Source organism: Zonotrichia leucophrys, chromosome 4 (genome assembly GCF_028769735.1).
Source record: "Zonotrichia leucophrys gambelii isolate GWCS_2022_RI chromosome 4, RI_Zleu_2.0, whole genome shotgun sequence".
Lineage (NCBI taxonomy): Eukaryota > Metazoa > Chordata > Aves > Passeriformes > Passerellidae > Zonotrichia > Zonotrichia leucophrys.
In genome coordinates this window covers 70899541-70916545 of record NC_088173.1, presented here as the reverse complement: position 1 = coordinate 70916545, position 17005 = coordinate 70899541, and the positions used below count along the sequence as shown (strand labels likewise).

The 17005-nt window shown below is 49.0% G+C and overlaps 1 protein-coding gene across 1 annotated transcript in view; it reads left to right on the top strand.

The window, feature by feature from the left end:
* Positions 1-17005, top strand: part of ZNF638 (zinc finger protein 638) — a 66292-nt gene that overhangs the window by 10552 nt on the left and 38735 nt on the right. Inside the window, exons 3-7 of the mRNA XM_064712322.1 lie at positions 6167-6228; positions 9119-9157; positions 12300-12640; positions 14530-14768; positions 15921-16067. Of these exons, the coding sequence (XP_064568392.1) occupies positions 6167-6228; positions 9119-9157; positions 12300-12640; positions 14530-14768; positions 15921-16067 (828 nt within the window). The remainder of the gene's footprint in view (positions 1-6166; positions 6229-9118; positions 9158-12299; positions 12641-14529; positions 14769-15920; positions 16068-17005) is intronic.

Genomic DNA, 17005 nt, shown 5'->3' with positions numbered 1-17005 from the left:
TTGTCACTAAAAATGTGTTGGTAAATCAGCTCTGGCTGAGGGTTTGGGGTGGGTTAAAGGTTGTGAGATCTTGTGCTGGTGGCGCTGGGGTGGGATGTGTTCCCAGGAATCCTGATCCTACAGAACCCCCCAAAGCTGCTCCCTGTCCTTCAGCTCTGGCCCGGGTTCCTTTCCTTCGGGAAGCGTTTGGTGTTCTGTCTCCCAGGAACACAGGAGACCTCCCAGGAGCAGCCCTGGTGCAGAAGAACCACAAGAGTTTGGGAGTTTTATCCCAAAAATAAAACTTGGATGAGGAAACGTGCAGCTGGCGTATCCTTGAATTGCAGAGATCCAAGAATTCCTCTCCATTCCAGCTCTGCAGTTCAGCACATCCAGCGGGCGTTGGGTGGTTGGAGATGACCTGGACATTGAAGATTTGTCTTCCCAACCATTCCTTGTCCCGTGAGAGCTGGATGGGAGCTGAGTTGGAGGAGCCACCAGATCCAGTGATTCCCAAGGATTTGAGACATTTGATGCTGTCCAGGTGGCATGGCTGCCCTCGGCCTGGAGAGATGGATTTCATGGATGGTGGCACTTGGAGTTGTCACCAGCTCCATGCCCAGAGATTGGGATCAGCACCATCCAACGTCCCCGTCGGTGACAAGGACACCGCCATCGGTCACCCCTGGCACGGGGAGGGTGGCACCGAGCTCTGCCCTGGCATCACACCTGGAGAGGTGGCACCATCCCAACCTGGCGAGGCTCAGCGAGGGCGGGAGCTCCCGGAGCAGGACAATCCCAGCACAGATCCGAGATGGGAAGAGATCGATCGGAGCAGCTCTGGGAGAAGGACTTGGGGTGTCCTGGGCTGATCCCACAGCGTGGGCAGCGGGAAAGGTGGGAATTGTGCCCGGGTGAGACCCCACCTGCAGAGCTGGCAACGCCAGGAGGACCTGGAGCAAATCCAGAGGAGGACATGGAGATGCTCTGGAGCCAGGCTGGGAGAGCTGGGAATGTTCCCCTGGAGAAGGGAAAATTCCAGGGAATGCTCAGAGTCCCTGCAGGGGCTCCAGGAGAGCTGGAGAGGGACTGGGGACAAGGCCTGCAGGGACAGGAGCCAGGGAATGGCTCCCACTGGGAAAGGGGAGATTGGGCTGGGATCTTGGCAAGGAATTCCTGGCTGGGATGGAGTTGCCAGATTTGCTGTGGCTGCCCCTGGATCCTTGGAAGTGTCCAAGCCAGGCTGGATCCATCTGGGACAGTGGGAGGTGTCCCTGCCCATGGATGGGGTGGGAATGGATGGGATTGAAGGTGTTTTCCAACCCAAACCATTCCAGGATTCTGGAGCTCTTTTGCTCTGAGAGAGCTGGGAATGTTCCCCTGGAGAAGGGAAAATTCCAGGGAATGCTCAGAGTCCCTGGAGGGGCTCCAGGAGAGCTGGAGAGGGACTGGGGACAAGGGACAGAGGGACAGGAGCCAGGGAATGGCTCCAAGTAGGAAAAGTGGAGATTGTATTGGGATCTTGGCAAGGAATTGCTGGCTGGAATGGAATTCCCAGATTTGCTGGATCCCTGGCAGTGCCCAAGGCCAGGCTGGATGGATTTGGATCCACCTGGGATTGGGGAAGGTTTCCCTGCCCATGGCAGGAGCAGGAATGGGATGGGATTTAAGCTCTTTTCCCACCCAAACCATTCCAGGATTTTGGGATAACAGAACTGACATTGGATGAAGATGAAGGTGCCCAACGAGGAAAAACCTTCTCTATCCCATCTTTGAAGAAAACCAAAATTCCAGTGATGGATTCTGAGTTCAGGCTGTTGGTGCTGAGCTCCCTTTTCCCTCATTTTCTTTGCATTTTCCATGGATTTTTTCCATGGATTTCCATTTTTCACGCTTTTTCCATGGATTTTTTCCATGGATTTCCATTTTTCACGCTTTTTCCATGGATTTTTAAAAATCTGCTCTTGAATTGATTTATTTTGGATCTGACCATGCTGTGTTGCCCATGGGAAGAGAATTCCAGCTGCTGGAATATTCTGAAACCCAGAAGCTCCCACCTCACCTGGATGTGGGATTTTCATCATCCCAACATCATCCCTTCAACTTGGCTGGGCCAAAACTGAATTTTCCCTGGAAAAAAAAAAAAAAATCCTGGATCTCATTTTTACAGATTTCTGATACATTTTAAAGGTGGTTTTTTTGTTTTATTTTTTTGGGGGGTTTTTTTGGTTTTTTTTTAAAGCCACAAGTTTTGGTATTTCGCACCAGCATCCAGAGGTTTTTATGGAAAATGGATCATTTGAATCAGGCAGGTCCAAAAAAAAATTTTGGGAATTTGTGGAAAAAAAAAATGGTGGAAATTTGTGGAAGGTGGGGTTTGGGCAGCACCGGAATTTGACGGATTTGGCCTCATTTTGGTCTCAGGGAGGAAGGGGAGAGGTTGGACTCTGATCCTGAGGATTTTCGGGCATTAAAATCAGAATTTGAGGCCAAAATCGATGCTTGGGGCCAGGTATTCCCAAAAAATCTTTGTGTCCTGGATGTTGTTTTTTTTAGGGCAAAATTCCCAATTTTGCTTTGGGATAGGCGGACTCTGACCCTCTGCTGTTCCCTTTTAATTCTAATTTCCCAAATCCTCAAAATCTCGAAGGATTTTTATGGATATTCCACGGAGCAGGAATCGCCGTCCTGTGGGAATAACCAAGTGGGATTTGTGGGATTCCTCCTTCTCCAAACTCTTCACGTCTTGGATGGAGCAGATTTCTTGGAATAACAATTCCTTCATCCTCAATCCCTTCCCATCTGGAATGAAGTGGATTTGAAACATTCCCGGCACAAGGGATGGGATTTATCCTTATTTTTATCCACTTTTGTTCCCCAAATCCGCTCAAAGTTGGCGTTGATGCCTCCTTGGACCTGGAATTTGTGAAATCCTTGGGATTTTCTGTTTTCCATGAAGATTGGACACTTTGTTCCAGCACCTTCTGCTTCCAGGATTTCTTGGTGGTGATCCATGAGCGCGAGGAGGTTGGGATGGAATTAGGGATGGTGGGAACGGAGGAGTTCACATGGAATTTTTTCTTCTCACCAGGATTTATGGGAAGGGATCCTGGAATTTTAAGGGAAGGATTTCTTTGGATCCCAGGAAAAAAAATCGGGGCTGTTCCGTCCTTGGAATGTCCAAATCCAGGTTTGGTGGGGCTTGGAGCAACCTGGGATCATCTTTGGGTTCCTTTCCAACCCAACCATTCCATGATGGTTCCATGGACAATGGAATATTCCCAAAGAGTGGGAAAAGTTAGAAATGAGGCAAAAAGGAGGAAAATCCATAAATCCAGAAGATTTTGGGTTCTGTGGACATGGAATATTCCCAAAGAGTGGGAAGAGTTAGAAAGGAGGAAAATCCATAAATCCAGAAGATTTTGGATTCTGTGGACATGGAATATTCCCAAAGAGTGGGAAAGGCCAGGAATGAGGCAAAAAGGAGGAAAATCCATAAATCCAGAAGGTTTTGGGTTCTGTGGACACTGGAATATTCCCAAAGAGTGGGAAGAGTTAGAAAGGAGGAAAATCCATAAATCCAGAAGGTTTTGGGTTCCATGGACAGTGGAATATTCCCAAAGAGTGGGAAGAGTTAGGAATGAGGCAAAAAGGAGGAAAATCCATAAATCCAGAAGATTTTGGGTTCTGTGGATATTAGAATATTCCCAAAGAGTGGGAAAGGCCAGGAATGAGGCAAAAAGGAGGAAAATCCATAAATCCAAAAAATTTTGGGTTCTGTGGACAGTGGAATATTCCCAAAGAGTGGGAAGAGTTAGGAATGAGGAAAATCCATAAATCCAGAAGATTTTGGATTCTGTGGACAGTGGAATATTCCCAAAGAGTGGGAAGAGTTAGAAAGGAGGAAAATCCATAAATCCAGAAGGTTTTGGCCAGTGAGGACCTGGCAAGGAGAAGAAGATTCCCAAAAATCTTGGATCAGCAGCTGGAGGGATTTGGGAGCCAAAACTCCTCCTTGGAACCATGGAATTGGAATTCTCGGAGTCAAATTCCCTTTTCCCTCAAGTTTTCCTTGAGGAGCAACTTTTTATTTATTTATTTATTTTTTTAATCCTGGTTAAATTCCAGCCTGGAAAAAATCCGGATCTTTGGGAATGGGATTGCTTAGGGATGGTTTGAAATTAGGGAAAACCAGTTTAAAATGCTGCTTTATCCTCCTAGGAATTATTCCATCATCCCAACTCTTCAGATCCATAATTTTATATTAATTATTCCATCTTTGATTGGAGTTTATACCGGAAGAGCCGCTGGAAGTTGATTTATTTTTCCCAAGAATATTTCATAATTATCATTGGTGATGTTCCACCTTGAAGAATCCCAGAATTTTCCTTTTCCATAGAAAACTGCCTCATTTATTTTTTTTCCCAGCTCCCTGTCAATATTCCCAATTAAACCAGACTTCAGGCGTTTTTATATGGAATTAAATCCAATTTTTATCTGATATTTTAATGATAAATGAGTGTGGAAAACATCCCGAGGCTCTGGAATGACCTTTGGGCTGTGACATGATGGGAAGTGAAAATTTCCAGGAATTAATTGAGGAATTAATTGATTTAATGAATGGATTCGATTAATTTATTTAATGAATTCATTTAATTGATTGATTGGATTAATCCATTTAATTGGGGCTTTTGTGCTGGAGCAGCGAGAATCAGCTTTTAACCCCCTGCCTGAATTCCATGGGAATTTGAGTTTTCTTGGGAATTTGACTTTTCTTGGGAATTTGACTTTTATGGGAATTTGACTTTTTGTGGGAATTTGACTTTTATGGGAATTTGACTTTTTGTGGGAATTTGACTTTTCTTGGGAATTTGACTTTTCTTGGGAATTTGACTTTTATGGGAATTTGACTTTTATGGGAATTTGACTTTTCGTGGGAATTTGACTTTTATGGGAATTTGATTTTTTGTGGGAATTTGACTTTTTGTGGGAATTTGACTTTTATGGGAATTTGACTTTTCTTGGGAATTTGACTTTTTGTGGGAATTTGACTTTTTGTGGGAATTTGACTTTTCTTGGGAATTTGACTTTTCTTGGGAATTTGACTTTTTGTGGGAATTTGACTTTTCTTGGGAATTTGACTTTTATGGGAATTTGACTTTTTGTGGGAATTTGATTTTTCTTGGGAATTTGACTTTTATGGGAATTTGACTTTTTGTGGGAATTTGACTTTTCGTGGGAATTTGACTTTTCTTGGGAATTTGACTTTTTGTGGGAATTTGACTTTTCTTGGGAATTTGACTTTTTTTGGGAATTTGACTTTTCTTGGGAATTTGACTTTTTGATGGGAATTTGACTTTTCTTGGGAATTTGACTTTTCTTGGGAATTTGACGTTTTGTGGGAATTTGACTTTTCATGGGAATTTGACTTTCCTTGGGAATTTGACTTTTATGGGAATTTGACTTTTCTTGGGAATTTGACTTTTTGTGGGAATTTGACTTTTCGTGGGAATTTGACTTTTCATGGGAATTTGACTTTTCGTGGGAATTTGACTTTTCGTGGGAATTTGACTTTTCGTGGGAATTTGACTTTTCTTGGGAATTTGACTTTTCTTGGGAATCTGAATTCCCTGGGAATTTGACTTTTCTTGGGAATTTGACTTTTATGGGAATTTGACTTTTCGTGGGAATTTGACTTTTTGTGGGAATTTGACTTTTCTTGGGAATTTGACTTTTATGGGAATTTGACTTTTTGTGGGAATTTGACTTTTATGGGAATTTGACTTTTCGTGGGAATTTGACTTTTCGTGGGAATTTGACTTTTCTTGGGAATTTGACTTTTCGTGGGAATTTGACTTTTCGTGGGAATTTGACTTTTATGGGAATTTGACTTTTATGGGAATTTGACTTTTATGGGAATTTGACTTTTATGGGAATTTGACTTTTCTTGGGAATTTGACTTTTATGGGAATTTGACTTTTCGTGGGAATTTGACTTTTCTTGGGAATTTGACTTTTATGGGAATTTGACTTTTCGTGGGAATTTGACTTTTATGGGAATTTGACTTTTATGGGAATTTGACTTTTTGTGGGAATTTGACTTTTCTTGGGAATTTGACTTTTCTTGGGAATTTGATCCCGGGGTTCCCGCGCTGATCCCGCTGTTCCCGATGTTCTCTTGTCCCCAGGATTGGATCCTGCACCAGAACAACCCCGAGCACCTGGAGAGCTGCCGCCGGCTGCGCCAGCAGTAAGGGATCCATGGGAATCTGATTGGGATTCACTGGGAATTTGATGGGAATCCAGTGGGAATCTGAGGGGGATCCACTGGGAATTTGATGGGGATCCACTGGGAATCTGGTGGGGATCCACTGGGAATTTGTTGGGGATCCAGTGGGAATCTGAGGGGGATCCATTTGGGATTAACTGGGGTCTGCCAGGGATCCATTGGGAATAATTTGGAAACCCAGTGGGAATCAACTGGGACCTGTTGGGAATCAACTGGGGATCCACTCGGAATCTGAGGGGGATCCAGTGGGAATCTGAGGGGCATGAACTGGGGGTCTGCCAGGGATCAGTTGGGAATAATTTGGAAACCCAGTGGGAATCAACTGGGACCTACCAGGGATCCATTGGGAATCAACTGGGGATCCACTGGGAATCTGGTGGGGATCCACTGGGAATCTGAGGGGGATCCAGTGGGAATCTGAGGGGAAACCACAGAGGAATCCATTTGGGATCCAGTGGGAATCTGAGGGGGATCCACTGGGAATCTGAGGGGGATCCAGTGGGAATTTGGTGGGGATCCAGTGGGAATCTGATGGGAATCCATGGGAATCTGAGGGGGATCCATTGGGGATTAACTGGGGATCTGCCAGGGATCCACTGGGAATCAATTGGAAACCCAGTGGGAATCAACTGGGACCTGCCAGGGATCCATTGGGAATCAACTGGGGATCCGTTGGGAATCTACTGGGGATCCGCTGGGAGTCTGATGGGGATCCAGTGGGAATAATTTGGAAACCCAGTGGGAATCAGTTGGAGATCCACTGGGGAATCAAGTGGGAAACAATTGGGGATCTGCCAGGGATCCGTTGGGAATGCACTGGGGAATCCATTTGGGATCCACTGGGGATCTTTTTGAGATCCACTGGGAATTCGTTGGGAGTCCACTGTGGGATCCATTGGGAATGCACTGGGGAACCCATGTCAATCCATTTGGAATCTACTTTGGGATCCATTGGGAATCCCTTGTATCATCCATTTGGGATCCACTGGGAATCAGCTGTGAGTTCAGTGGGAATCCATTTGGGATCCACTGGGGAATCCGTGTCAATCCATTTGGAATCTACTTTGGGATCCATTCGGGATCCATTGAGAATCCCCCGTATAATCCATTTGGGATCAACTGAGGATATTTTTAAGCTCCGCTGGGAATTAGCTGTAAGTTCCCAATGGGAATCCATTGGGAATGCACTGGGGAACCCGTTGTCAATCCATTTGGAATCTACTTTGGGATCCATTCGGGATGCATTGGGAATCCCCTGTGTAATCAGTTTGGGATCCACTGGGAATCTGCTGTGAGTTCCCAATGGGAATCCATTGGGAATGCACTATGGAATCCATTTGGGATCCACTGGGAATCTGATGGGGATCTGCCAGGGATCCGTTGGGAATAATTTGGAAACCCAGTGGGAATCAATGGGAGATCCACTGGGGAATCAAGTGGGAAACCATTGGGGATCCGCCAGGGATCCATTGGGAATGCACTGTGGAACCCATGTCAATCCATTTGGAATCTACTTTGGGATCCATTGGGAATCCCCTGTGCAATCCATTTGGGATCCACTGGGGATATTTTTGAGATCCACTGGGAATCAGCTGTGAGTTCCCAGTGGGAATCCATTGGGAATTTCCTTGGGAGTCCACTGTGGGATCCATTGGGAATCTGCTGTGAGTTCAGTGGGAATCCATTGGGAATGCACTGGGGAATCCGTGTCAATCCATTTGGAATCTACTTTGGGATCCATTCAGGATCCATTGGGAATGCGCTGGGGAATCCATTTGGGATCCACTGGGGATATTTTTGAGATCCGCTGGGAATTCCTTGGGAGTCCACTGTGGGATCCATCGGGAATCTGCTGTGGGATCCATTTGGGACACACTGGGGGTCCACTGGGAATCAATTGGGAATCAGTTGGAGATCCACTGGGATTGCACTGGGGGATCCACATGTGATCCATTTGGGATCCACTGGGGATCTGCCAGGAATCTGTTGATAGTCCATTTGGAATTCACTGGGGATCCGTTTGGAATGCACTGTTGAATCCATGTAGGACCCATTGGGAATCAATTTGGAATCCACGGTGGGATCCATTTGGAGCATGTTGGGAATCGCTGTGGAATCCATTTGGGATCCACTGGGGGATCCACTGGGGATCTTTTTTGAATCCACTGGGAATCAATTTGGGATTCCACTGGGGATCCGTTGGGGATATTTTTGAGATCCACTGGGGAATCCATTTGGGATCGCACTGTGGGATCCATTTGGGATCAGTTGGGAATTCACTTGGAATCCATTGGGAATCCACTGTGGGATCCATTAGGAATCCAGCATTCCATGATTCCCAATGTGTCCCAAATGGATCCACTGTGGGATCCCTTTGGGATCCATTGGGGATCCACTGGGGATATTTTGGGGATCCACTGAGAAGTCACTGAAAATCCATTGGGAATGCAGTGTGGGATCCATTTGGGATCAGTTGGGAATGCACCGTGGGATCCATTGGGAATGCAGTGTGGGATCCATTGGGATACATTGGGAATGCAGTGCAGAATCCATTGGGATCAATTGGGAACGCACGGTGGGATCCATTTGGGATCAGTTGAGAATCCATTTGGGATTAATTTGGGATCCGTTGGGAATGCACTGCGGGATCCCTTGGGATCCATCAGGAATGCAGCACAGAATCCATTTGGGATCAGTTGGGAATCCATTTGGGATCCATTGGGAATGCAGTGCAGAATCCATTTGGGATCAGTTGGGAATCCATTTGGGATCCATTGGGAATGCACTGTGGGATCCATTGGGAATGCACTGTGGGATCCATTGGAATGCATTTTCCCTTTGCCATTGGCAGATATCCCGAGTGGAATCCTGAGGCTCACTCCTCCAGCAGGTACCTGTGTTTTCCATTCCTTCTCCTAATTACTCATTAATGAATTAATTTGAATTATTTCTTTTCCCTGATTTGCACTCTTCAACGAGGTCACGTTTTTATTGTAAAATTTTATAAAACACAAATCTCATTTCCCCCTTTTCCCAAATCCCCCTTTCCTCATTTCCTCTCTTTCCCCAAATCTATTTGGGCAGTTTTTTCCCAGTTTTTAATCAGGTTTTTTTCCCAGATTTTTCCCAGTTTCTCTAGTTCAGTCCGGATTTGTCCAGTGTTTTTCTGGGTTTTTCTCACTTCCCCCATTTTCCCAATCCACATATTCCCAATCCCCCTTTCCCCAAATCCCCCTTTCCCCAATCCCCAATCCCCCATTCCCCAATCCCATAACCCTTTCCCAAATCCCCCTTTTCCCAAATCCCTTTTCCCCCAATCCCCCATTCCCCTTTTCCCCATAACCCCATTCCCCAATCCCAAATCCCCCTTTCCCCAATCCCATAACCCCAATCCCAAACCCCCTTTTCCCCAAATCCCTTTTCCCCAGTTCCCCCATCCCCCTTTCCCCAAATCCCTTTCCCTAAATCCCCCTTTCCCCAATCCCATAACCCCATTCCCCAATCCCAAATCCCCCTTTCCCCAATCCCATAACACTTTCCCCAATCCTAAATCTTCCTTTCCCCAATCCCCCATATCCCCAATTCCCGATCCCCAATCCCCCATCTCCCCAATCCCAAATCCCCCATATCCCCAATTCCATAACTCCATATTCCCAATCCCATAACCCTTTCCCCATTCCCCAATTCCCCCTTTCCCCATTCCCCAAATCCCCATATCCCCAATCCCATAACCCCATATCCCCAATCCAATAACCCCTTTCCCCAATCCCAAATCCCCTTTCAATCCCTCATATCCCCAATCCCATAACCCTTTCCCCAATTCCAATTCCCCCTTTCCCCAATCCCACAACCCCTTTCCCCAAATCCCCCTTTCCCCAAATCCCCCATATTCCCAATCCCATAACCCTTTCCCCAATACCGAATCCTCCTTTCCCCAATCCTCATATCCCCAATCCCAAATCCCCCTTTCCCCAATCCCATAACCCCATTCCCCAATCCCATAACCCTTTCCCCAATTCCCTTTTCCCCAAATCCCCCATATCCCCAATCCCCAAATCCCCCATATTCCCTTTCCCCAAATCCCCCTTTCCCCAATCCCATATCCCCAACCCCATAACCCTTTCCCCAAATCCCTTTCCCCCAAATCCCCATATCCCAAATCCCCCATTCCCCAACCCCAATTCCCCCTTTCCGCAATCCCCCATTCCCCAATCCCATAACCCCTTTCCCCAAATCCCCCATATCCCCAATCCCATAACCCCATATCCCCAACCCCATAACGCTTTCCCCAATCCCATAACACTTTCCCCAACCCCAATTCCCCCTTTCCCCAATCCCCAATCCCCCATATCCGAAATCCCCCTTTCCCCAATCCCCGTATCCCCAAACCCCAATCCCCAATCCCCCTTTCCCCAATCCCAAATCCCCATAACCCCATTCCCCAAATCCCTCTCCCAAATCCCCCTTTCACCAATCCCATAACCCTTTCCCCAAATACCCCATTTCCCAATCCATAACCACATTCCCTAATGCCATAACCCCTTTCCTCAATCCCAAATCCCCCTTTTCCCAATCCCATAATCCCCTTTCCCCACAAACCCCATTCCCCAGTCCCCCTTTCCCCAAATCCCCAATCCCGAATCCCCATATCCCCAAATTCCCTTTTTCCGCAAATCCCCCATTCCCCAATCCCAAATCCCCCATATCCCCAATCCCATAACCCTTTCCCCAATTCCCCCTTTCCCCAAATCCCCCTTTCCCCAATCCCCCATTCCCCAATCCCATAACCCATTTCCCTAATCCCAAATCCCCCTTTCCCCAATCCCAAATCCCCCTTTCCCCAATCTCAATCCCCCATTCCCCAATCCCATAACCCCTTTTCCCAATCCCAAATCCCCCTTTCAATCCCCCATAACCCCTTACCCCAAATCCCCCATATCCCCAATCCCAAATTCCCCATATCTCCAATCCCATAACCCTCTCTCCAATTCCCTTTTCCCCAAATCCCCCTTTCCCTAATCCCACAACCCCATATCCCCAATCCTATAACACTTTCCCCAACCCCAATTCCCCCTTTCCCCAATCCCATAACCCCATATCCCCAATCCCATAAGCCTTTCCCCAATCCCATAACCCCTTTCCCCAAATCCCCCATATCCCCAATCCCATATCCCCCTTTCCCCAATCCCCATATCCCCAGTCCCAAATCCCCATATCCCCAATCCCATAACCACATTCCCCAATGCCATAACCCCTTTCCTCAATCCCAAATCCCCCATATCCCCAATCCCAAATCCCCCTTACCCCAATCCCATATCCCCATATCCCCAATCCCAAATCCCCCATTCCCCAAATCCCCAAATCCCATACCCCCTTTCCCCAACCCCATAACCCCTTACCCCAATCCCATATCCCCATATCCCCATTCCCCAATCCCAAATCCCCCATATCCCAAATTCCCCAATTCCCCAATGCCAAATCCCCCTTTCCCCAATTCCCCCTTTCCCCAATCCCAAATCCCCCATATCCCCAATCCCATAACCCTTTCCCCAGTCCCGAATCCCCCATTCCCCAATCCCATAACCCCTTCCCAAATCCCCCATTCCCCAAATCCCCCATATCCCCAATCCCATAACCCCTTTCCCCAACCCCATAACCCCTTACCCCAATCCCATATCCCCCTTTCCCCATTCCCCATATCCCCATATCCCCAATCCCAAATTCCCCATTCCCCAATCCCATAACCCCATATCCCCAATCCCATAACTCATATCCCCAATCCCCCTTTCCCCAATCCCCATAACCCTTTCCCCAATCCCATATCCCCAATCCCCGTTTCCCCAATTCCCCCATTCCCCAATCCCAAATCCCCATATCCCAACCCCATAACCTATATCCCCCATATCCCCAATCCCATAACCCCATTCCCCAACCCCATAACCCCATTCCCCAACCCCAATCCCCTTTTCCCCAATCCCAAATCCCCATATCCCCATTCCCCAATCCCATCACTCCCGTCTCTCTCCCCGCAGGCATGGTGCCGAGCGCAAGGAGAACCGCACCCCGCGCCGCCGCTCACTGTCCCCGCCCAGCCCGTCCCGCCGCCGCTCTCGGCCGCCGCCGCCGCTCCCGCCCGGCTCCTCCTCCTCCTCCTCCTCCTCGCGGCGCCGCCGCTCCCGCTCGCGCAGCCCCGGGCGGCTCCGGCGGCCGCGCTCCCGCAGCCCCGGCGGGCGGCGCCTCCCGCGGCCCCGCTCCCGCTCCCGCTCCCGCTCCCGCCCGCGCAGCCTGGCCCGGGCCAGCCCCCGGCCCCGCCGCAGCCGCTCCCGCAGCGCCGAGCGCGCCCGCGGCGCCAGGGCCAGCCGCTCCTCCGAAGGTGGGCACAGCGGGGGCACAGCGGGCACACAGCGGGCATACACACAGCGGGGGTTAACAGGGTTCAGGGTGTGCCCGCGGCACCAGAGCCAGCCGCTCCTCCGAAGGTGGGCACAGCGGGCACACACACCGGGCACACACTGGGGGTTAACAGGGTTCAGGGTGTGCCCACAGCCGGCCCAGCCGCTCCTCTGAAGGTGGGCACAGTGGGCACACACCGGGCATACACACACCGAGCACACACACACACACACACACACACAACCCCATTTTCCCCCAAAAAAACCCCATTATTTCCCCCAAAAATCCCTAAAATCCCTATTATTTCCCCCCAAAAATCCCTCAAAATCCCCATTATTTCCCCCCAAAAATCCCCCAAAATTCCCATTTTTTCCCCCCCAAAAATCCCCCAAAATTCCCATTTTTTCCCCCCAAAACCCCCATTTTTTCCCTAAAATTTCCCCCAAAAAATCCCCCAAAATTCCCATTTTTCCCTCAAAAAATCCAATTTTTTCCCCTAAAATTCCCCCAAAAAATCCCCCAAAATTCCTATTTTTCCCCCAAAAAATCCAATTTTTTCCCCTAAAATTCCCCCCAAAAATCCCCCAAAATTCCTATTTTTTCCTCCAAAATTCCCATTTTTCCTTTGAAAAAATCCAATTTTTTTCCACTAAAATTCCCCCAAAAAATCCCCCAAATTCCTATTTTTCCCTCAAAAAATCCCATTTTTTTCCCCAAAAAATCCCCCAAAATTCCCGTTTTTCCCTCAAAAAATCCAATTTTTTCCCTAAAATTCCCCCCAAAAAATCCCCCAAAATTCCCATTATTTCCCCCAAAAATCCCCCAAAATTCCCATTTTTTCCCCCAAAAATCCCCATTATTTCCCCAAAAATCCCCATTTTTTCTCCCAAAATTCCCCAAAAAATCCCCCAAAATTCCTGGTTTTCCCCCCAAAAACCCCATTTTTCCCCCAAAAAAATTCACATTTTTTTCCCGAAAATTCCAATTTTTTTTCCCATAAAAAATCCCCATTTTTTTCCCTCAAAAAATCCAAATTTTCGCTAAAATTCCCCCAAAAAATCCCCCAAAATTCCTCTTTTTTTCCCCAAAACCCCCCCAAAATTCCCATTTTTCCCTCAACAAATCCAATTTATTTTCCCAAAAAAATCCCCAAAAATTCCTATTTTTTCCCAAAAATACCCCCATTATTTCCCCCACAAACCCCATTATTTCCCCCAAAAAACCGCCATTATTTCCCAAAAAACCACCATTATTTCCCCCTAAAATTCCCATTAAAAATCTCCAAAAAATTCCCATTTTTCCCCCAAACATCCCCATTATTTCCCCCCAAAAATCCCCATTTTTTCCCCAAAAAACCCCATTTTTTCCCCCCAAATCCCCCTTTTTTCCCCCAAACCCCCATTTTTTTCCTCAAAAAACCCCATTTTTTTCCCCAAAATTCCCCAAAAAAATCCCCCAAAATTCCCATTATTTCCCCCCAAAAATCCCCATTGTTTTTTCCCAAAAAATCCCCATCATTTCCCCCTAAAATCCCCCCAAAAAATCCCCATTTTGCCCAGAAAAAATCAAATTTTTTTCCCCAAATTCCCCCCAAAAAAAACCCCAAAATTCCCCAAAAATTCCTATTTTTTCCAAAAAAAAACCCCATTATTTCCCCAAAACCCCCATTATTTTCCCCAAAAAAACCCCATTTTTTTCCCCCAAAAATCTAATTTTTTCCCCTTAAAATTCCCCAAAAAATCCCCAAAAAATCTCCATTTTTTCCCCAAAAAATCCAATTTTTTTCCCCATAAATTCCCCAAAAAAATCCCCTAAAATTCCTATTTATGCCCCCAAAAAATCCCAATTTTTTCCCCATTCTCCCCGCAGCCCGGCGGGCGGCGCTGGAGGCGGTGATGCGCACACTCGGTCCCAGTTTCCTGGCCGAGTTCCAGCGGCACCGATCCCTGCACGAGGCCAAAGCCCACGCGGTGCCCAGGAAAGGCTCCCGGGGCACCCCCAAACCCCGCAAGGACGGGGCAGCCCCCGAGGGCACCCCCAAAAAGGAGCCCCAGGAGGAGGAGGAGGAGGAGGAGGAGGAGACGGGGAAGAGTCAGCCCGGCAACAGGGTGGGTGCGGGACGGGGGTTTGGGGGTTTGGGGGGTTTGTGGGGTTTGGGGGATTTGGGGGGTTTGGGGGATATTTGGGAATTTGGGGGGTTTGGGGCAATTGTGGGGTTTGGGGAGCTTGGGGGATTTGGGTGTTTGGGGGATTTGTGGGATTTGGGATTTGTGGGGTTTGGGAGGTTGGGGGGAATTTGGTTGTTTGGGGGGATTTGGGAATTTGGGGGGGATTTGGGAGTTTGGGAGTTTAGGGGCTTTTGGGAATTTGGGGGGTCTGGGGGGTATTTGGGAATTTGGGGGGGTTTGGGGCATTCCTGGGGTTTGGGGAGTTTGTGGGGTTTTTGGGGTGTTGGGGAATTTGGGGAGTTTGGGGGGTTTGGGAGGGATTGGGGGGTTTGTGGGGTTTGTGGGGTTTGGGGGTTTTTGGGGTTTGGGGGGTTTGTGGGGTTTGGGGGTATTTGGGAATTTGGGGGGTTTGGGGGGTTTGTGGGGTTTGGGGTTTTGGGGAGTTTGTGGGGTTTGGGGGGATTTGGGAATTCCTGGGATTTGTGGGGTTTGGGGGGTTTGGGGGATTTGTGGGGTTTGGGGGTTTGGGGGGGTTTGTGGGGTTTGTGGGGATTTGGGAATTCCTGGGATTTGTGGATTTGGGGGATTTGTGGGGTTTGGGGGATTTGTGGGGTTTGTGGGTATTTGGGGGTTTGTGGGGTTGGGGGGATTTGGGAATTCCTGGGATTTGTGGGGTTTGTGGGGTTTCGGGGGTTTGGGGGATTTGGGGGGTTTGGGGGGTTTGGGGCATTCCTGGGGTTTGGGGGGGATTTGGGAATTTGGGGGGTTTGAGGGGAATTTGGGGATTTGGGGAGTTTGGGAGGTTTGGGGGATGTTTGGGAATTTGGGGGGTTTGGGGGTATTTGGGGGTTTGGGGCATTCCTGGGGTTTGGGGGGTATTTGGGGGTTTGGGGAGTTTGTGGGGTTTGGGGGTTTGGGGGGTATTTGGGAATTCCTGGGGTTTGGGGTGTTATTGGGAATTTGGGGCAATTCCTGGGGTTTGGGGGATTGTTGGGAATTCTCTGGCTGTTCCCTGGGATCTTTGGGAACACTCTATGTTTCCCATGGAGTTTTGTGACCTCCCTGCCATTCTGTGCCCTCCCTGTGCTGCAGCTGCTGCGCGCGGAGGCTCTGAGCTGCGGCACGGTGCTGCGCCTCTCGGGGCTGCCGCCCTCGGGCTACACCGAGCACGAGATCCGCGAGCTGGTGCAGCCCTTCGGGAGGGTCAGCGACCTCATCGTGCTGCGCTCCCGCCGCGAGGTCTGGGCAAAAACATGGGAATGGGAATTCCCAAACATTCCCAACAATCCCCTGCTGGGTTCTCCCAGTCCATCCCAGTGCCCCCCAGTTTCCTCACAGTCCCTCCCAGTTTAAACCAGTAACCCCAAATCCACCTTTAACCCTTTCCCAGTCACCCCAATCCCCTCCCAGTTCCCCCCAGTCCATCCCAGTCCATCCCAGTCCATCCCAGTTCCTCCCAGTCCATCCCAGTCCATCACAGTCTATCCCAGTTCCTCCCAGGCCCCCCCAGTGCCCCCCAGTTCCCCCCAGTCCCTCCCAGTCACCCCAGTCCATCCCAGTGCCCCCAATCCCTCCCAGTATAAACCAGTAACCCCAAATCCCCCTTTAACCCTTTCCCAGTCACCCCAATCCCCTCCCAGTCCCCCTCAGTGCATCCCAGTTCCCTCCCAGTGCCCCCCAATCCCCTCCCAGTATAAACCAGTAACCCCAAATCCCCTTTAACCCTTTCCCAGTCCCTCCCAGTGCCCCCCAGTTCCCTCCCAGTTCCTCCCAGTCCATCCCAGTTCCCCCAGTCCATCCCAGTTCCCCCCAGTCCATCCCAGTTCCTCCCAGTCCATCCCAGTCCATCCCAGTTCCTCCCAGTCCATCCCAGTTCCTCCCAGTTCCCCCCAGTTCCTCCCAGTCCATCCCAGTTTCCTCCCAGTTCCCTCCCAGTGCCCCCCAGTATCTCCCAGTGTCTCCCAGTTCCCCCCAGTTCCTCCCAGTCCATCCCAGTTCCTCCCAGTCCATCCCAGTGCCCCCCAATCCCCTCCCAGTATAAACCAGTAACCCCAAATCCCCCTTTAACCCTTTCCCAGTCACCCCAGTCCCCTCCCAGTGTCTCCCAGTGCCCCCCAGTTCCCTCCCAGTCCATCCCAGTTCCCCCCAGTTCCTCCCAGTCCCTCCCAGTCCATCCC